This window comes from Lolium rigidum, chromosome 6 (genome assembly GCF_022539505.1).
Source record: "Lolium rigidum isolate FL_2022 chromosome 6, APGP_CSIRO_Lrig_0.1, whole genome shotgun sequence".
Classification (NCBI taxonomy): domain Eukaryota; kingdom Viridiplantae; phylum Streptophyta; class Magnoliopsida; order Poales; family Poaceae; genus Lolium; species Lolium rigidum.
The window spans coordinates 324,148,587-324,169,652 of record NC_061513.1 but is presented as its reverse complement, the minus strand read 5'-3'; the positions used below and the strand labels follow the sequence as shown (position 1 = coordinate 324,169,652).

The 21,066-nt window shown below is 48.7% G+C and overlaps 1 protein-coding gene across 1 annotated transcript; it reads left to right on the top strand.

Annotated features, from left to right (window-relative positions):
* Positions 1 to 3,762: 3,762 nt before the first annotated feature.
* On the top strand, positions 3,763 to 8,065 carry LOC124660798 (NADH-cytochrome b5 reductase-like protein). Its single transcript, XM_047198637.1, has 13 exons — positions 3,763 to 4,005; positions 4,131 to 4,173; positions 4,909 to 4,984; positions 5,409 to 5,468; positions 5,710 to 5,760; positions 5,869 to 5,923; positions 6,065 to 6,135; positions 6,215 to 6,266; positions 6,483 to 6,560; positions 6,797 to 6,886; positions 6,963 to 7,076; positions 7,371 to 7,439; positions 7,654 to 8,065. Exons 1-13 carry the CDS (start codon positions 3,883 to 3,885, stop codon positions 7,708 to 7,710), a joined length of 939 nt encoding a protein of 312 aa, XP_047054593.1. The 5' UTR covers positions 3,763 to 3,882; the 3' UTR covers positions 7,711 to 8,065.
* Positions 8,066 to 21,066: the final 13,001 nt, after the last annotated feature.

Below are 21,066 nucleotides of genomic sequence, written 5' to 3'. Positions count from 1 at the left end.
TCGCGAAGGGTCTTTCTTTTACTTTTATGTTGAGTCAGTTCACCTATTTCTCTCCACCTCAAGAAGCAAACACTTGTGTGAACTGTGCATTGATTCCTACATACTTGCATATTGCACTTGTTATATTACTTTACATTGACAATATCCATGAGATATACATGTTATAAGTTGAAAGCAACCGCTGAAACTTAATCTTCCTTTGTGTTGCTTCAATACCTTTACTTTGATTTATTGCTTTATGAGTTAACTCTTATGCAAGACTTATTGATGCTTGTCTTGAAAGTACTATTCATGAAAAGTCTTTGCTTTATGATTCGAGTTGTTTACTCATGTCATTACCATTGTTTTGATCGCTGCATTCATTACATATGCTTACAATAGTATGATCAAGGTTATGATGGCATGTCACTCCAGAAATTATCTTTGTTATCGTTTACCTGCTCGGGACGAGCAGGAACTAAGCTTGACGTATCGATAATTTCTTATGTTCCATGCCACATTATTGATGATATCTACATGTTTTATGCATACTTTATGTCATTATTATGCGTTTTCCGAAACTAACCTATTGACGAGATGCCGAAGGGCCAGTTGCTGTTTTCTGCTGTTTTTGGTTTCAGAAATCCTAGTAAGGAAATATTCTCGGAATTGGACGAAATCAACGCCCAGGGTCCTATTTTTTCACGAAGCTTCCAGAAGTCCGAAGGCGAAGGGGAAACAAAGTGGGGACACAGTAGGGCGGCGCGGCCCAAGCCCTGGCCGCACCGGCCTAGTGTGTGGCCCCACCAGGACTCCACCGACCTTGCCCTTCCGCCTACTTAAAGCCTCCGTCACGAAAACCCTACCACGTTCGACGAAACCAGAGAAAACCTTCCAGAGCCGCCGCCATCGCGAAGCCAAGATCCGGGGGACAGAGTCTCCGTTCCGGCACGCCGCCGGGACGGGGAAGTGCCCCGGAAGGCTCCTCCATCGACACCACCGCCATCTTCATCAACGCTGCTGTATCCCATGAGGAGGGAGTAGTTCTCCATCGAGGCTCGGGGCTGTACCGGTAGCTATGTGGTTAATCTCTCTCCTATGTGCTTCAATACAATAATCTCATGAGCTGCCCTACATGATTGAGATTCATATGATGATGCTTGTAATCTAGATGTCATTATGCTAGTCAAGTGAGTTTTACTTATGTGATCTCCGGAGACTCCTTGTCCCACGTGTGTAAAGGTGACGAGTGTGTGCATCGTGTGGGTCTCTTAGGCTATATTTCACAGAATACTTATTCACCGTTATGAATGGCATAGTGAAGTGCTTATTTATATCTCTTTATGATTGCAATGTGTTTTGTATCACAATTTATCTGTGTGCTACTGTAGTGATGTTATTAAAGTAGTTTATTCCTCCTGCACGGTGTAATGGTGACAGTGTGTGCATCGTGTAGTACTTGGCATAGGCTATGATTGTGATCTCGTGTAGATTATGAAGTTAACTATTGTTATGATAGTATTGATGTGATCTATTCCTCCTTTCGTAGTGTGAAGGTGACAGTGTGCATGCTATGTTAGTACTTGGTTTGGTTATGTTGATCTGTTATGCACTCTAAGGTTATTTAAATATGAACATTGAATATTGTGGAGCTTGTTAACTCCGGCATTGAGGGTTCGTGTAATCCTACACGCTTAGTGGTGTTCATCATCCAACAAGAGGGTGTAGAGTCTAGCATCTATCTATTTATTCGTTTATGTGATCAATGTTGAGAGTGTCCACTAGTGAAAGTATGATCCCTAGGCCTTGTTCCTAAATATCGCTATCGCTGCTTGTTTACTTGTTTTATCGCATCTTTACTTCCTGCAATATTACTACCATCAATCGCACGCCAGCAAGCACTTTTCTCGGCGCCGTTACTACTGCTCATATTCATTCATACCACTTGTATTTCACTATCTCTTCGCCGAACTAGTGCACCTATTAGGTGTGTTGGGGACACAAGAGACTTCTTGCTTTGTGGTTGCAGGGTTGCATGAGAGGGATATCTTTGACCTCTTCCTCCCCGAGTTCGATAAACCTTGGGTGATCCACTTAAGGGAAACTTGCTGCTGTTCTACAAACCTCTGCTCTTGGAGGCCCAACACTGTCTACAAGAATAGAAGCTCCCGTAGACATCACCGCCCCGTCGTCGCCTCCCCTACGCCGCAGCTCCTCCTGCGCGCGCCTCCTCTCCTTGCGTTCGGCGGTGGCCAGACGGTGCCGCTCCCGCCGCGCGTCCTCCTCCTGCGCGCGCCTCCTCTCGTTGCGTTCGGCGGTGGCCAGACGGCTCCGCTCCCGCCGCGCGTCCTCCTCCTCCGCCCTCCCCTGCTGGGCCGCCTGGAGGGCGAGCTCGACGGCGCGACGAATCTGTGCCTCTTCGCGGGCACGGGCATCATCCTGGAGCTTCTTCTCCGACTCGAAGGACTCGACGAGCGCGCGTTGCTGATCGGCCGTCTCGTCCGGGTGCGGCCCGTCGTCGTCGGACCACTCGAACTCGCCGTCGTCGTCGTCCTCCACCTCGGTCTCCTCCGCCTCGGCCTCCTCCTCCTCCATTGGCGCCTCCTCCTCCACATCTGTTGGCGCCTCCATCATCGCCGCCGCCAACACGTCGTCCTCCGCCGCCAACTGGTCCGCCCGCCTCCCCCATAACGCCTTCAACGCCGCCTCCCGCTGCCGACGCTCCTCCGCCGCCAGCTGCCGCTGGTGCTCGATTGACTCCCGCCGCCGGCGCTCGATCGACTCCCGCCGATCTCGGTACAGCGCATCCCGCTCGGCCGAGCCGGCGCTAGCGCTCGTCGGCCCACCGCTGCTCCATCTCCGCCCGGCACGGCACCGTCGCGCCTCTCGTCTCGTCGAGGCGTCGGACGCCGCAACGGTGGCGTCCTCGCTGCTCCTGCCACGATGCCGCCGCCGCGGCCTCGCCGGCCAGCCGGGGCCATGGGCGCAGAACGCCGCCGGATCCTCCGCTCGCGCCGCCTCCCGCCGGCCGGCGGGCTCTGCCGCCGCATTGCCTCCCACCGCCGGCCGACGGTGTGCACGCCATCGCTCTTCCCGGGCCGCTGCCGAGGGGTCGGTGTAGACCTGCGTTTCCGTATCGCAAGTGGAGGGGACGGCGGTGGAGGGAAGTGGCCGCCGCCGGGCGGTTCGCCATTGCTACCGGTGGTGGAGGAGACGGCGGTGGAGCGACGAGGGCCGTGTTTGTTGCCGGCGGGGTGTGGTGGCTACCGTTGAGCCGGGAGACCTTTTATAGACGCTCGGCGTCGGGAAGAAAGCGCGGGAACAGAGCGAGAAGAGGCGGGAAGATCGCGCGGGAACGGCGGTGGCGTGCGAACGCCGGCGACGCGTGGAGGCCGCGCGAAGACCGACGAGACGTCTCGCCCGCCCCTCCGTCGCCATTAAGGCAAAGATGCCGCCGTGTGTCACTGCGCGCGAATAACTTCCGTCGCGAGGTAGGCGACGGTTAGGTTAAAATTAACTGTGCCGCTGACGGGTCGGCCCCGCCACTTCCCGCCTCGCTTTTCGTTGTGTTCGGCGTGCCCGGTGCGTCCCCTGTGGAACGGGGACGGACTCGGGGCGAAGGACACCGTATGGGGGCGCGTCGGACAAAAATGGGCTTTAGAGGACGCGGTTGGAACGGTTTTTTTGTCCGGCGCGCCCCAAATTCTTTTGGGGAGGCTTCGGGGAACACGTCTGGAGCTCTAAAATCTCTACAGACAAGTCACCACACTCACCAGATCGGCTTGACGGATTCTGTTGCCAGACCACCCTCTGCTTTATTTCCGCCACGCCGGTGACGAACCTCTCAGCTCCTCCACTCCCCGTCAGATCGGATCGCTCCGCCGTGAGCCCGCCCCCTCGAACATGGCGGCGCTGCTGATGCGACGGCTCGCCGGGTCGTACCGCGGCCGCGCGCCGCTCGCTGCAACCGCCGCCGCCGCCGCTGGTGGGGCCGCGCTCTTCTTCGCCTCGTCGCCCCCCACCGTCGTACGAGACCTGCCTGTTCCCTCGCCTCCATTTACCCTTCGTTTTTTCCTACTCCATTTCTAGCCGTGACTAGCAGTGGGGAGAAGCGAGGTTTCTGTTTGCCTCACCGTGCCGTGTGATTGCAGGCGCACATGGAGGAGAAGGGGGAAGAGGCCGCTGCTAAAGTCGGTGAGCTCTAGTTCCCTTCGTTCTGAATTCTAAAAATTCCTATCGATCTAGCTCTAGTGGGTTTATGGATTTGTCAGGTTTATGCGGTTCTGCTTATAAATTTGTATCTCACGTGTCATGTTATGCCATTTCCCGATGCGTGCCTTTGCAATTGAAGCAGCGAATTATGTGCGTATCCAGAAGGGCAGAAAACTCCACACCATTTTTTTTTTTGGATAGTAGGACTTCTAGATGAATTTTGTAGGATCATGAACATCATTACACTGCAGTAGAAGATATCCTATATTATTGTTATGAACAACAGATCAAGGCCTTTCGTGTTAATTGAGAGATGCCGCTGTCAATTATTTAGTCTACATGAAGTCGCAATATCAGATCCTGAAATGCTGGAATTTGGCATGAGCAGTTAGAAACGGCGCTGTCAAGGGTAGGGATTAACATATGACTAGTCATTTAACTATAGTGGCCTCTTATGTCCCTAATTTGACCACTTGTTCCAAAGTGTGTTGCTGTTTCATAACTGTTTAACCCGACTTTGTTGCTTAGAAGACATCCAATGGGTTGAACTTCAGAGTCTGAGAATCCTGTTATCAAGGCCCAAACTCTGGGTTTAGGTTGCTAGCTTTCTCTTAATTTAGAGTGTTTTTTGTTAGAAAAAAATCACTCATTTCGGTGTGCAGTGATACCGTTGTGCTTTTAGTTTTAACTATATGACGTGTGTCTTTGTTTTTTCAGCACTTAACCCTGACAAGTGGTTGGAATTCAAGCTCCAAGAGAAGGCAACAGTTAGCCATGACTCACAGCTATTCAGGTAATGGTTACCAGTACCGCACTTCTACTTCTGTGGTAACATAATTGCATCAATAGTTTATTCTGTTATGCCATAGTATAGGAGGTTATGTTGTTAATGTGCACATTATCTTCTAGCATATCTAGCATGTTGCAACAGAATGCTTGTACATATGGGTTACTAAGTTCAACTTCAATTTCCCGTGTTCATGTTAATGCCTTCTCTGTAGTTTTTTTTTTCCTTTTGCTCAACTTGCACATATCTGGATGTGCAAGTTGAGCAAAAGGAAAAAAAAAAGATTACTGGTAAACTAGATATAAAATAATCAAAATGGCACAAACTTATATCCCTTGATCTTTCAAATGTCAGTTCCGAATCATGCTATTTTATTTTGTAAATTCATTTTTTGTAGTATGAGTCTTACGCAAGTGACTTTACCTGGCAGATTTTCATTTGATCCATCTACTAAGTTGGGCCTGGATGTTGCTTCGTGTCTCGTAACAAGGTATCTATGTATTTACTGACATCTCCTAGATACCTCTACTAAGATATTATTTTCTATGAAATCAAAAAGGAAATCATGTGGAAAAATGCCTTAAATCTTGTTGATATTCTAATAAACTTAACTCAAACCGCTGTTATATCAAAAATTTATTATTGTGGAGCAAAAGATGCCATGTTTATTAAGCAAATAAAGTTTTACATGGCCATATGTTAACTATCTAAACACGTTGATGCCATTTCAGGGCCCCCATAGGTCAGGAAGTGGAGGGAAGAAGAAAATTCGTTATTCGCCCGTAAGCAGACACACAAGCTATTCAACATTTATGTATAATAACCTGATATTAATCATTTTTTAATTACTTAATTTGAGTTGAACAAGACATCTATCCTGTTGTCTGCAGGTACACCCCTATCTCTGACCCTGATTCTAAAGGACACTTTGACCTATTAATCAAGGTATACACAAAATTTGATGTCTACATTCCATAACCTGCTAGCTTCTTGTGAATATTTATTGTTCTTTTTATTGTCCTACTTTATTTACAAAATTGTTTTGGAAATGGAATCACGATTACTGAGAAAATGTTCTATGCACAGGTTTATCCTGATGGGAAAATGAGTCAGCATTTTGCTAACTTGAAGCCAGGAGATGTTCTCGAAGTCAAAGGGTAAAGTGGAATGAGAATCTGATTAGCTGTCTTACATATTATTGACTGTTTATGGCTGAAGTCTTTCCTCTTCTTCTAGGCCCATTGAAAAGCTCAGATATAGCCCAAATATGAAAAGACACATTGGCATGGTAAGGCAGAACATTAGGACTTAAGCTGTGCAAAGTATTTACTTCTTTAATTCATTAAAGCACGCCAAAGTTGGAAATAGATACTCGCGTTTAATGTTTGACTTATAAATTTAGTTTAACCCCTTTGAGGAGCTGGTTCTTTTCCTTTTTTTTTATTCAAACATAGCGCTGTAGCCATATCAACTCTACTCAATAAGTTGATTTTTGTGCTTCCAGATCGCTGGTGGTACTGGCATAACACCAATGCTGCAGGTTGTCAGGGCCATCCTCAAAAACCCTGATGACAACACTCAGGTAAGCTGTTTATCACAGTTTTGCTTCTGTTCATTGACTTGCATGCATTCCTTTGATGCTTATGCGTCTTGTTGCGGAAGTATATTCACTTGACATCTTGAACATTGTATAACACATGTCATAATTAACAATACAGCAAGGCAGATTGCCATGTCTACTTCATATAGTTTTCAGGAACAACACTAATAGTTCCTTGTATATTCTAACATTATGGTTTCTTTATTATTCCTGTCTAGGTTTCCTTGATTTACGCCAATGTGTCACCAGACGATATCTTGCTGAAAAGGGAATTAGACAGACTTGCCAGCAGCTATCCTAATTTTAAGGTAGGTATTTCTGGGGTTAGTCAACTGCAACCTGGGTGAAGTTAGTTCTAAGCATGTCATCCTTGCAAAATTTCAGGTATTTTATACAGTTGACAAACCATCAAGTGACTGGAGGGCTGGTGTTGGCTACATATCAAAGGACATGGTTTTGAAAGGTTTGCCAGGCCCAGGGGAGGATTCTCTTATTCTTGTGAGTAGTTTCTGAAACTTCTGCTTAGAGTTGTATTAAAAATGACTGGCTTTTAGAAAAATACTAGTCCCTCTGATCCATACTAAGTGTCGGAGATTTTGTACACATTCAATAAACTTTGCACTAAATCTCCGACACTTATTATGGATCAGAGGGAATATTCAAATATAATTTCCCATGTTAGCTCGTTTCTTATCTCTGTCAAATAATCCTCGTGTATGGATATCATTATCGTCATTGTTATAATTGGATTATTAAGATGCCTTCTCAATTTCATGGTTTTTGCTTGGTCAGGTTTGTGGTCCTCCTGGACTGATGAATCACATATCTGGAGATAAGGCCAAGGATAGATCACAGGGCGAGGTACTGCTAATTTGTTAAGCCATTGATATTACATTTGATTGCAAGTTAATAACCTTATAATCTGGCAGTACTCGATTGGAGGAAGGTGGTAGAATTAGGACACTTATTTGCATGCTGAATTTCTCCGTCTAATATACTTGCGGTGTCCCCTTCACCATGCCATATATTTATCCTTTTTCAGTCTTTCATGATCCAATTTGGTTTTCTTTTGCAGGTCACTGGCCTTCTCAAAGATTTAGGATACACAGCCGATATGGTGTACAAATTTTGAGTGCATGGTTGAACACATGGGGTCCCTGACAGTGACATGCATGCTGCCATTGGCACTCTAAAATAAACGGAATCGGTGCTTTTTGTGGCGCCAGTTTGGCGTGAAACTTGAAGAGTTTTGACCCCTTTTCCCCTTAATGCTCTCTGAGAATATTTAAGACACGGATTATCTGTAGTCTGAATGTTGTTCTCAAGTTGGAATGCCTGCCTGCGCAGTTGTTCAACACTCTTGTTTTATTTTGCAAGAGCTAGTGAATTTTAGAGACTTAATTTGTGGGTTTGTTGTTGATGAATATGGTACCAGTTGTGCTCTGTGATTTTCTTCTAATAATGGATGTGGTATCATAGTTTGTGCATCGACAGATTCAGGGCAACTAATCCTTGCACAACTCACACTCTGCAATGCCGTAATCACATGATATCACTTCACATGTAGGTTTACAGGTAGATGAAACCGTAAGTTCATGCGAATAGACAGAGATTGACAAGTGTAATACACACGAATCTTAAAGCACCGGATCAGTGGCTAAAACATGCACTGGACCTCCCGGGAGAATCACCGCTCTCCCTCCCTATAATTCTCCTTTTCACTTTAACCCACCTTATAATTGGCTGCAAAGTCTTATAGTAGGGAAAACAAATGAATACAATTTAGGTGGAGCGCTTTCTCTTCTCAATCTTAGTATTAATCTCTCTCTCCTCAGCTGTTGCTGCCGGGTGTGTGTATTCTAAAGATACACCAACGTATGTGATTATGTGAACAGTGCCCATCTCCTTACACGATTCGGTGCATTTTTTCGAAGTACATGATGCAATTTTCTAGCCTGTAGATGTGCAACTGACATATATGACGGTGCTTAATTATGTTGCTTTTTGTACATATCTTCAAGACGCGGTGCCATATCTTCAAGATTTTTTTTAGATCTTCATATCTTTAGGATTGTTTGATGTGCTGCCATAGCTTTAATTAAGATATACAACTAATGTATGCATCCAATTTATTATACAATCATATGTTTGCAAATGAGGCTATAAAAACCCAACCATCTCGAACAAATCCTGCACCCCACACATTCTCAGAGGAACCAAAACAACTTTCACTGTAACATCTGATAGATAGAGAAGGCGGAGATATGAAAACCATGGCCATGGCCAACCTCATGTGCTTATGCTGCGTTCTCCTGGCTATGGCAATGGCTGTGTCGGGTGACGGCTGCGAGGGTGACCGGAAGGACATGATCAGGGAGTGCGGCCAGTATCAGAAATGGCCGGCATAGCCAAAGTTGGACCCATCAGATGCGTGAAGTCCAAGTGCGGACGAAAGCTTTATTGTGTGTCATGATAGGTGATAACTCCCAAATGCAGGAGATCAATTATTGTAGTACTTTTCAATAAGAAAGGTTGTTGAACCCACGAGAAGCTGAAGGTATTAGTTAGCAGATTTGACAAATAAATAATAAAAAGTATACATTAGTTTTGGTGTTTTAGATGTATAGTTTACAATAAAATAAAGTACTGAAAGTAAATAGCAATAAGTAAATGCTCTGAATGAGAGAAAGCTCAACCCTCTATGCAACAAGAGGACAACTCAAGTCTGTGTGTGAACTTATGCTGCATTTCTCCGTCTAATAGACCTGTGAAAAACTAACCAGTGAGAAGTACAACATTGATCTGGATTGTACACTATACTTGCAGTGACCCCTTCACCATGCCATATGTTATCCTTTTCCAGTCTTTTCATGATCCAATTTGGTTTTCTTTTGCAGGTCACGACCTTCTCAAAGATTTAGGATACACAGCCGATATGGTGTACAAATTTTGAGTGCATGGTTGAACACATGGGGTCCCTGACAGTGGCATGCCTGGTGCCATTGGCACTCTAAAATAAACGGTATCGAGACTTTTTGTTACGCCAGTTTGGCGCGAACTTGAAGAGTTTTGACCCCTTTTCCTCTCAATGCTCCCTTAGAAAATTTAAGACACAGATTATGTGTAGTCTGAATGTTGTTCTCAACTTGGAATGCCACTATCTGCCTACGCTTGATTGCATGCGCAGTTGTTTTATTTTGCAAGAGCTAGTGAATTTTAGAGACTTAATTTGTGGGTTTCTTGTGGATGAATATGGTACAGTTGTGCTCTGCGACTTTCTTCTAATAATGGATGCGGTATCATGGTTTGTTTTTTCGAATTAAGGAGCATAGCCCCCGATTTCATTGCTGGGAATTAAACCAGATAAACATCATCGTTTGAGGTTTTACAGTTTCTCCAATCCACACAGACACTCTACTAAACTTTTTGAAGACCGCCCCAACTCACAACTATAGCTTCCACCTCCAGGCTACAGAAAATTAAAACTTCTACCGCCAGGCAACATAAAGACAACTAAAAACAACAAACTGTGTCCACCATCATGCTCTTCCTCAAGGTCCTTCCCCTACTGATACTCTTTTTATATTTCTTCCTCTTCTTCTTTTCTTCCCATACACTTCACCTGGCAAGTCTGAGCACCGTTGGCGCACAACCCTTCTTTCTAATGAATATTTCAGCTGCCACATGCAACAACGTTCTTGCTCCTCTGCGTTGCAAGCCTCACCGACCTTTGATCTGAAGAATAGCCCGTGAATCCATCCAATGGGCCGTTGGAGCAATTACACTAGTCGGATCATACTTAAAGATATTATTAAAACATGCAACATTTCTAGTTTTCTATAAAACCCACATTACCGCAGTAACACCGATCACCACTAAACCTCTTACACTAGGTGGAAACATAAACACCCAGCCAATAATGTCAGAAACTGATTTAAAATCACATGATAACCTCTAACACTAGGTGGAAACATAAACACCCAGCCAAAAAGATGATCGATACTCTCGTTTTCGCTACAGAAAAGACATCTACCACTAATTCTTGCACAGCTTTACACACTGCAATGCCGTGATCACATGATATCACTTCACACGTAGGTTTATAGGTACTCCTAGATGAAACCGTAAGTTCATGCGAACAGGCAGACGATGCAGTTGTGACTTTTGACTGCAAGATGTATCTATGCCTAAAAAATATCTAGATACATTCAAATCTATATATATACCTACTAATCTATATCTATACCTACTAATAAAGGAAGGAAGGTTTCTCCCAAAATTTTCGTCCGTTTTAGATGTGCCCTTACTTTTCACTGGTAATTACGGGCGCTGCCACCGCTAAGTGAATAATTGGTTCGTCCAGGAACTGTTTTCTTCTCCCCGCACCGAACAATGTCGTAAAAAACAACGCCGCCCCAACTCCCCAGTCCCCACGCTCGAGGGGCGAGAGCGCCACCCAGCTCGCGGTCTCCATGTACTCGAGGTCGATGCAGATAACAACAGCCACGAAGACCTCGTCGTGCCTCAATTGGAGCTTGGAGATGCAGCCCGGCGCTGACGGCGAGGGCGGATGGTGTGAAGACGTCGAGGAATTGATAAAATAATTACCTGAATGAGTTCATCGGAACGTGAGGAATAATTATCGTGTTGAGTGTTGACCAATAAGCGAAACAGTGAGAGGAAGAGGGGGAATCGGGAGCAGCATTGCTTGCGGCGGCGCTGGCCTAGGTTTGGAACGACCACATGAGGAAGACGAGCGAGTGAGCGTCCGCATGGGTTGGGCCGCTCGGGAAGAAAGAAAGGCCGGCTAATGGGCCGGTATTGGTACGTGGTTGTGCTGGTGCTAAATAAAATTGGGCTGGACCTAGCCCTAGCTGAGTCAGGCTCGATCAAAATGTGGAAAGGCTGCGTACCCAACATGTACAATCTTGCCAAAATAAACAATGTACGATTAGCCGGCATCATTGAAAATTTCATATGCACTGAGCCAACCTAGCTGCATTTGGCTAATTTGTAGACCCATGTCAACCCGTGTGTTTCTCTTAAGGGGAAATAACTATGCAGTATTGAATAAAATTTTAAAACAAGAAAAAAGTGAAAAGAGTATATACACGCGAGAAATAATTTTTATGGGTTTTGTTGTGACTTGTGAGACATGCTCATCGACTTTGTGCCAAAAGTGGATATATAAAGGTAAATACCTTTGGACTTCCTCTAAGAAGAGAAGCCGATGCTCGTGCTATGTCGACAAAAAGAACATTAAATGCGCGAACTACAAAAGATAAATGAAAATGAAAATCAACTCATAGCATCACGCAGAAAACATCTTCCGCGGCAACGCGCGGGCATTGTGCTAGTACCTACTAATAAAGGGAAGTAAGGTTTCTTCCCAATTTTTTCGTCCGTTTTTAAATTACCCTTATTTTTGAGTGGATATTACAGCCTCTGCCACCGCCTAGGTCAAATACCGGTTCGTGCGCTCGATCCCACGAAAGAAAAGTCAACCATGTCTCCCCACACCTCCTTCCTCCGCCGCGTCGCCTGGGCAGCTGGGCTTCCTTCCCCGACCAGGCGACCTCCAGCCCCTTCGTCCACGAGCCCACACCCCGTCTGGGCATCATCACGGTGGCCGCCCCCGTGACCCTTCCGCGTCCTTCCCCCTAAACTCGCGCAGCCGTCCTGCACTCCTCCTCCTTCGCCTCCACATGGACAACGGGCGCCCGGCCGCCCCCGTGACTCTTCCGCGTCCTTTCCCCTAAACTCGCGCAGTCGTCCTGCTCCTTCGCCTCCACATGGACAACGGGCGCCACGATCCCCGCGCCGCCGTGTTTCTCCTGGAAGTTCCGCCTCCTCTTCGGTGTAGACCAAGGTGCCCTCGCCGTCTCATGGTTGCTGCGGCGCCTCACGGACACGAGCGACGAGGAACGGCGTCTGGATGGCAAGTGATAGAAGTGGCGGCGCGGCCGGTCGACCATGGCGGCAGGGGTATAGCAGCAGCTGGGGCGGAGCAGGGTGCAGCGCGGCTCGGCGCGAGAGGCGAACGGGAAATCGACGGCGGAACGCGGGCCGGATGCGAAGCTGCCTGCGTCGACGCGGCAAGGAAGTGTGCGTGTGTGCTGAGCGAAGATAGAATTGGGACGCGGGCGCGGGGTGGGAAGCCATCTGCTATTTTCGGGAGACACGAGGGAGCTTGGCCGCGTCGTACAACCTCCCCTGTTCTCCTCCGTGGATGCATTATTTTCAACTAGATTTTTCCATCATAGCAGAAAGCTTGTAGACAAGAGATGATTCTTCAGGGAGGCGATTCTCAGTAACTGAAATCAAGAGGTATAGATTGCTCCCTAGGGCGATTGCTCCGTGAGATCTATGGATTTAGGATAAATTGCTTCCTAGGATCTGAGGAGAATTCAGTTTGGACTTCATGGGATTTGGAGAGATTGGATGGACCACACGGAAGTTGAGATGGCCACGAGGGGCACACGGAGCTCGACCCCGCCGTGAGAGACGAAATTAACGATGACCTGAATCGTCAGGTCCTAGCGTGGTGCTTTCTTCCGTTTGCAAGGTAGCTAAAGCCTCAACCCGAATTTAATTTTCTTTTTGTATCTTTCGATAGCGACAGTGGGAGTAGGAGTTCATTAGAGTAGTGGAAATATGCCTCTGCTTCTTGCTTCTCCTACATAAGAGTTAAGACAATATTATTGCTAATTGTTGCGTCAGCCTCCAGGTTGCAAATTTACCCTCCTATCTGAGCTCTCCGTTTAGTGTTCATGTTTGTGTTCATTCTAGTATTTGATAAAATCATACTTGGCTCAGGATGCAATGCGTTGTCTACTGATTCTAAATTTCTGGACATGTTTTACTTGGTGAATAATCTTGAAAATACTACTTCTATAAGAATGGTGCAAAAATTGTACTTAACTGAAAAATATTTTCCGAGTGTCATAACCGGTGATATTGTCAACTATGAAAATATATTTATTTTTTTATTTTTTATGCTTAATATTAGAGGCGGTGGATATTATTTTTGACGACGGAGCAACAAGATTATTATTAGATATAGACTTTTGTCATAACTATTGTGTAGTGGGCGAGGTTTTATTTCTCGGTAGGCAAAACATATCGGTGGGCAGCGGTACTATTCGGAAATCTCGGAAATATCGGCCAAATACCGGCCGAGATTTCTCAAACCAACTCACTATTTTATTCAAAATTTATGAACAAATTAAATATGACCAACTTATTTAAATACCGGAGAATTTCTTTTGGTATTTTGTTTTCTCGGTGGTAACCGGTAAAATCAGTTTTCGCCGAAATCCCAGAAATTCCGGCCGAGAAAATAACCTTGAGTGTGATTGAAAATTCGGTAAAAAGAACATACTTCTAAACAATGGTACAACCAAAATCCAGTTTTAAGTTAGACCAATTTATCTTAGACCCGTTGCAACGCACGGGCTTCTTTTGCTAGTTTAAATAAATTTTTGATATCTAAAAATAGACCGAGGCAGTATTTTTGTTGCCTCGTTGTTTTCTCTCCGCTAGCCAGCTTTGTTTCTCTCTGTGGGCAAAGCTGAGCGTCCCCCGGGGGATCTAAGGGCATCTCCAACCGGGCGACCCAAACGGACGCGCTGGGCCGTCCGTTTTGGGCCGTTTGCGTGCCCGCCCGGACACGCGGACAGCGCCCCGCGTCCGCGTGTCCGTTTTGGTCGCACGCGGCGCCCAACGCGGCGACCCAAAGAGACGCCACGTGGTTCGTCTTCGCTGCGCGGCGGCTGCGCCATGGCAGGGCCTCGACGGGACAGCCATGGCGGGGAGGTGGAACGCGCGGGAAAGATCCCGCGCGCACCAAGGTTCCGCGCGCGCGAACGCCATTGGCGCGCGCTCGCGCCCAAGTTTCCCGCCGGACCGCCGGCGGTCTCACCCGAACCGCATCACCGTTCTCTTCCCTCCGCCTTCTCGGCGCCATGCCGCGCACCCTTCGGTCCACATGGGCCAAGCTCTCCTCGCCGCCGGGCCGGGTTCCCGCGGACGGACGAGGAGGAGCGCGCGGACTCGCGGTGGGTCGCCGACGACGAGGCGCTCCGCGTCGCGCTAGCGGCGGCGGCAAAGAAGGCCGGTGACGCGGAGATGGGGGAAGCGGCGGCCGCGGAGGGCGGCACGAGACCCGGACGGCGCGGTACGCGGCCGTGGAGGAGGGCGGACGCCGCGGAGGAGCCCGTCGCCGCGGAGGACCTCGCGCGCGGCGAACATCAACGCCGCCATCGAGGAGCGTCTCGCCGACCTCACGCGCGTGACGAAGGAGCACGAGGGCATCGCGGCGGGCCGGCCGCCGCCGCTAGGCGACCTCGCCGGCAAGAAGAACGAGCGCGCTCGCTATGCGAGCAGCCCGTGACCTCATCCGGATGCCGTCGCCGGCGGCGCGCCGGGAGGATGCTTGCGTCGGCGGAGCGCGGCCGGCAAGAGCGCATGCGCGGCGGCGGGGCAACCACGAGGCCCGGAAAGCCGGCCGCGTCCGCCCGGAGGCGCGCACCGCCGTGGAACGCGCCGCCCTACGGGAGCTTGAGCTATGCGGGAAGCGGATGGTTCCGCCTCGGGGAGGCGGAGCGCGAGCGCGCCCGAGCTGCGGCGGCGGAAAGGAGGAGGATGATGCCCTCCGTCCAAGGCTGCCGAGGCCCGCGAAGCCGCCCCGCGCCGCCGCCGACGCGCCACCCGGCCCGTGAAAGGCTGGAGTGGAATCCTCACGCGTACGGGCCGCCGCGTCGAGTGAAATCCACGGCCCGACGGCGAGCCGGCGAGGAGTCGCCGGCGAGGCCGCCGGCCCCGTACGTATAGGATAGAAGTAGTAGCTAAAAAAAATGTAATGAGTTCTCTATTTAATGAAATATATTACTTATGCCTATGACACGCGGGCCGGGGGCGGACGGCGGGCGGACGCGAGCGACCGGCCTTTCGCGTCCGCGGCCACGCAAACCCGACCAAGATTTGGGCCGGGTTTGCGTCGTTCCGGACGCCGCGGGCATCCGTTTTAGGGATGGGTCCGCGCGCTGGGCCGGGTTTTTGTCCGGCTGGACCCATCCGGACGCGCGGGCGCGGGATGGGTCGCCCGGTTGGAGATGCCCTAACTCCCTGATCCTCCGCCTCTAGAGCCGTCCGATTGAGGATCCTCAACCGCTGGATGGCCAACTCGTCCGTCCCGTGTTGTCTCTTCTACCTTATCCCACACTTTTCTCCTCCAACCGTTCACACATGAAGCCGAGGCGCAGGCGAGAACGCATCCACCAGATAGCATCGGCCACGAAGCTCCTCGCAGCAGCAACGCACGTCGGCGACTCGGCGGTCGCCCATCCACGTCGGCGGAAATCGCCCAGCAGCCCGTCTCCCGTAGCAATTCCTTGCAGCAAAAAGCTGAAGCAGAAATCATAGAGTAAATCCCCTCACGCACGAGGAGCCCGGCCGTTAGCTGGCGTCAATGAACGGCTTGCAGCAGCGATGTCGCTGAAGGCGAGCTTGCAGCTCCGACGGCGCAGCAATTGTGGCAAGGGTTTGTAGCAAATCCTCCGGCGGCTGCTTGGAGTAGCAACTCCGGCGGGGCTTGCAGCTCCGTCGATGCTGCCTGTAGCAACGGCAGCCCTGGTTTGTAGCAACCGCGTCGGCCGCTTGCAGCAGCGCGCGGTGATGCTGGGAGCACGACGCCTCGCCGATGGGAGGACCGCCTTGCCTTTGTAGCAGCGTCACTGCTGTGGTAGCAACACGACTTGCCGCTGGCAGCTAAATGCGTCGCCCCTGGTAGCATTGACCTTCTCCGCCGCCCTTCCGTTGAAGCGCCCCATCCCTAAATCCATGGCCACAGCTGCTGCAAAGGGTGCTAGGAGATGCAGCAAAGGAGAAACGCCGCTGCTGCAAGTCGGAGACGATCCCCGCCGGCAGCGACCAGAGCTCTTGCCGGATTTGACATGAATCTGCTAGAAAGCCATGGCGGCAGTTTTGCTGCGGGGATCTGGAGGTGAATGGTGCTTGCGGGAGGGAAATAAACTAGGATTTGGGACGGCGGGGAGGTTCAACGGCGGTGTGCGCGGGCAGGATTCGCAGGGGACGGCGGCGGGCGTGGCTCTCATAGGACGAGTGGCGATGGGGAAATCTTCCGAGCGAAACCAGAGGAAGGAGAGAAGGGAAGCGACTGTGGGACCCAGCATGAAAATGTGGCGCAGTTTCTTTTCCCTGGACCTGTGCACGTGGCACGCGCGGAAGGAGGACGATGTGGACGCGCCATCGTCCGGGGGAAGGTAAGCATTTTCCCTCTGTATTCCGTATATGTTACGAACACGGTTTCGTGCCGATCCGATCAATAGGATTGCTCGTCCGTAAGATTGAACCGACGTACAGCGGGGATAAAAATCCCCCACCACCGCCCGAACCGGAGCAACCCGATCCTGCCTTTCTCTCATCCAAGTGGCCTCGATCCACCTCCTCTCTATCGATCCATCTCCCGACCGGCTCTCCCATGTCCTCCGTCGGCGGCGGCGCCCTCGCCCACCGCGCCGCCTCGCCCTGCTCCCGCTGCGGAGGCGCGGGCCACTTCGACGCGCTCTGCACCACCCCCGCCGGATTCGACGCCACCGACGGCGGCGCCGCGCGCTGCGGCGTCTGCGGCGGCGCGGGCCACGGCGGCAGCAACTGCGCCACCACCGAGACCGCCGGCACCCGCTGCGAGACCTGCGGCGAGCTGGGCCACCGGCCCACGGACTGCCCAGCGCGTGCCGGCATCCGCTGCGAGACCTGCGGCGAGCTGGGCCACCACCGGCCCATGGACTGCCCAACGCGCGCCGGCGACCTGGACGACCCGAACCTCCCCTCGGTGGGCTACCACTCCTGCGCCACCTGCGGCGAGCCGGGGCACTTCGCGCCGGCTTGTCCTGACTTCTCAGTCGATTGGTCTGTCCTGTAATTTCGTGGGCGCGTGCTATATTTCTACGGTACATTTTTCCATGGATCATGATTTTAGCAAGAGCTTGTCTCGACCGATTTATAATATACCTCTGTCTATAAGAGGGTGTTGAAAGTTTGTTCAAATTTGGGCATATCTAAAAACTCTTTAGTGTATAGGTACATTTGAATTTAGATAAATCTCAAACATCCTTTTATGTACGGAATGAGTAGCATATTTTCCAGTAGAAATTATATAAAAAATTATCTTGTACCTTATGTATTTGCGCAGAAATATTGCAACCGGTGATTTTACTGTAAACGGGCGGCTACAAGTGAATCCACCTTTTGACGATAAAGTGGATAGCAGTAGTTACAAAGAAATTCTTGGATGGTGTTGACGAAGGACGTGTGTGCTTAGTACTTGCGGTGATAGCAGTGTGTGCGGTATTATTACCGTTTGTATCTTTTTTGTGTTATGTTGCTTATATCTGTGCCAACTCTGTATTATTGTGTTTATAAATATAAGTAATATATATCAACGGGTATACAACGTCAAAAGAAAAATCCAGAAGTTACAAGAAACCAGGTCATACAATCAAAGATCGAGGCACATCAAATACCCTTATAAGGTCCCCCTAGTACTAATGGCCACAATCATCTCTCTCCGTGGAGTCTCCTCCACCAGAGCATCTGCCAAAGCCCATTTCCTCTCATTGGGGCTATTCTCCTTCATTCGCAACATAAAAAAAACCATCATGCCCTTGTAGGATATGAATGTTGAGATGTTTGATCAAAACAAATTGAACTTTTTGCTACGAGGACTTGTTTAAAATGTTGCAAAGTATCACAAATGTTATAGATTCACGAAAAAAACATTGTAAAAAGATGTTGCACTCCGAAAATTGTTGCACCCGGAGGCCTAAGACTTTCCCGAAAGGCGATCGAACGACCTAAAGGTGGCTAATTTCTAATACCGGATATAGAAAATGCGTTGGCCCATTTGCTAGAAAATGAAACTAGAGTCGGTCAATTTTCTTAGATGATGTGCACCCAGAGGACGGCCCCTCGTCCCTGCCGTCGGACGTTGCGTCCCCACCCTTACCACCCCATCCCTTGCATGGGGCTACGCTAGTGATCCACCACACGGAATCAACTAACCCAAGCTAAGTAAATCAACCGAGAAATAACAACCACAAGAAAATAACAGACACAAGAAAATACAACTAGAACAAATTGATTAGATTATTCAGATTATAAAGACCGGATAAGGTCCGCTCTAGTGAGCTGAGCCTACACAAGTTCCACATAAATCAAGTACCCATGAGGATCCGATAATTTTACTTATGGCATAAATTTCATAAATCAGTTAAACATGCTCCTTCACACCAATCTTTACTATTAAACGTGGATCGGTGGTGTCCGTACGTCCAAAAACCATGGTACGTCAAAAAAACCATGTTGCCTCGTTCGTGTGTTCCCGCACAAAAAACCGTGTAAGAAAACCGGCCAGAATTAATCCCGCACCAAGCGAAGAAAACCAGAATCCAGATGAACGACGCACACGATTCCTTTATCCGATTCCGACCCACCTCCCGTCCCGCATAAAAAAAACATGGAAGGAGGAAAACTGGCAGGCAACGAAACCAGGCAGCCGATCTCCACGTTTGGCACGTCGCCACCATGTTAGAATCCCTTCCAGATACGTCAATACTTCCAGATACGCTTCAATCCAATTAATTGGGGTGTACAAAGGGCTAATAAAGGCTCCAGGAGAGACGTCCGGTCCAACATAATCCTTCCTACGTGATCACGCTGCTGCCGATGATATGCCGGATGCGTGTTATCGGCGGATCGCGTCCGGCAGGCCGCCGCCGCCGCGAACGTAGAGCATCACGATGTTCCCGATGATAACGATTTCAGCGGGAGAAACGCGCTGTCGCCGGAGCGTCCGAAGAGCCAGCCAGGGCGACAGCAACGCACACGCGGAGCAGAGAAACACGCGCGACATGCTGAGGCCGCATGGATAGCAAGCGCGCAAGGTTTCCCTTGCAGATCGGCGTGGTTCATGAATTGATGGGCAAAATTTGAGGTCTGCTCATGGGTTACTTTGGATCCTTCTTGTGCAAAAACTGACGATGAGCACTCTGAATCTTTGGTAGTATAAATATCAGCGTGCGGTTACCTAATCGGCAATCTGCCATACAACTCCGTCGAAGTTCTCGGCCGTCAAGTTTCTCCTCTCATTAAATTACAAGTCATAACTGTATCGATGTATCAGATACTCAGATTGCTTATGTTTCATGCAATGCCTTTTTGCCGCAACAAAATACTGTAGGCATGCCGTAGTCGTTGAGGATCTATCTGCAGTTCTTTGCGCGGCAACCTTTCTCCATCTACTGCAAATACCAGAAGAACAAAGCTGGTACGCATCACTAGAGTGGGATATGCAGTCATCGTAAGTCTTACTGCTGGCAAACAATTCCTAATTAGAAGTTCTTTCATGTCTTTTTGCTTTGTTGGCGGCAACTGAACAAAAGGAAAGGGATTTTCGTTTGTTGTTGTTTCAATGATTATGTCACATAAAAACAACACAAAAGAATTAGAATAAGTGCATGTTTGGAAAATTTCAGCGCAACTGCATCTACTACCATTTCTGAACTGGTGATTTGTTTCATCTTGGAAATCTACGTCAGGTACTCAGGTCATGGTATTTTCCATTTACGGTAATGTGTGCTAGGAATACTTGTACTTAGCCGCAACTACTTGGATATATACTACTGCAAAATAATGATGCCATGTAGTTTTTGTTTGTATTGGGATTGTTTTGCGTTCAACTGAATCTGATACTGGTGTACTCTTGGATTAACATGAGTATATCCCTCTTCTTTAGGGAAAGTGTGTCTCAACTTTATTTGTTCGTAAAAGCTAAACATTTTTTCCTTAAAATAACATTTTTGTAATCATTGGCTCAGGACATTTATTTTCGTTTTACCCATGTCAGTAACACACATATATTGAGCTCAACTCCAAGCTTTTATAATGGAAGGTTTTGATATTTTGTTTTAGGTAGGAATATTGCTATGGGTGCAGAATGATCAACATTAGGGATGGAGATGAAAACGCTTTAGATTTTGAAGCAACTTTGGTCGGGCAGCAGCAACGCGCGGGCACTTTGCTAGTTTTTGTATCACGCGTCTGTTCACCAAGTCTCTTCGGGCAGCTCCAATTTCTCGCTTCTAGCAACTCCAAGATCTCCAATACCCTCTTATTCATAGGCCGCTTTGCAGGGGCGGAGCCAGGATTTGAGCATAGGGGGGCGAGCAGCGACGATCACATGTGTAATACAACATATCAAGTTTAGACAATGCTTAAATATCAAGTTACTAACAATGTTTGCGAAAAGCCAATAGCTAGTAAACTGGTACATTTTCGCCTACTCAAGTTCAAATATAGCGCTACTATCACCATTCACCACCGATTTGATTCAAATTCCCAGCACTAGGTCAGATTCGAAATAGAAACAGCTTGCGTGGAAAAATATATTGTACGTTTTATCTTTGTT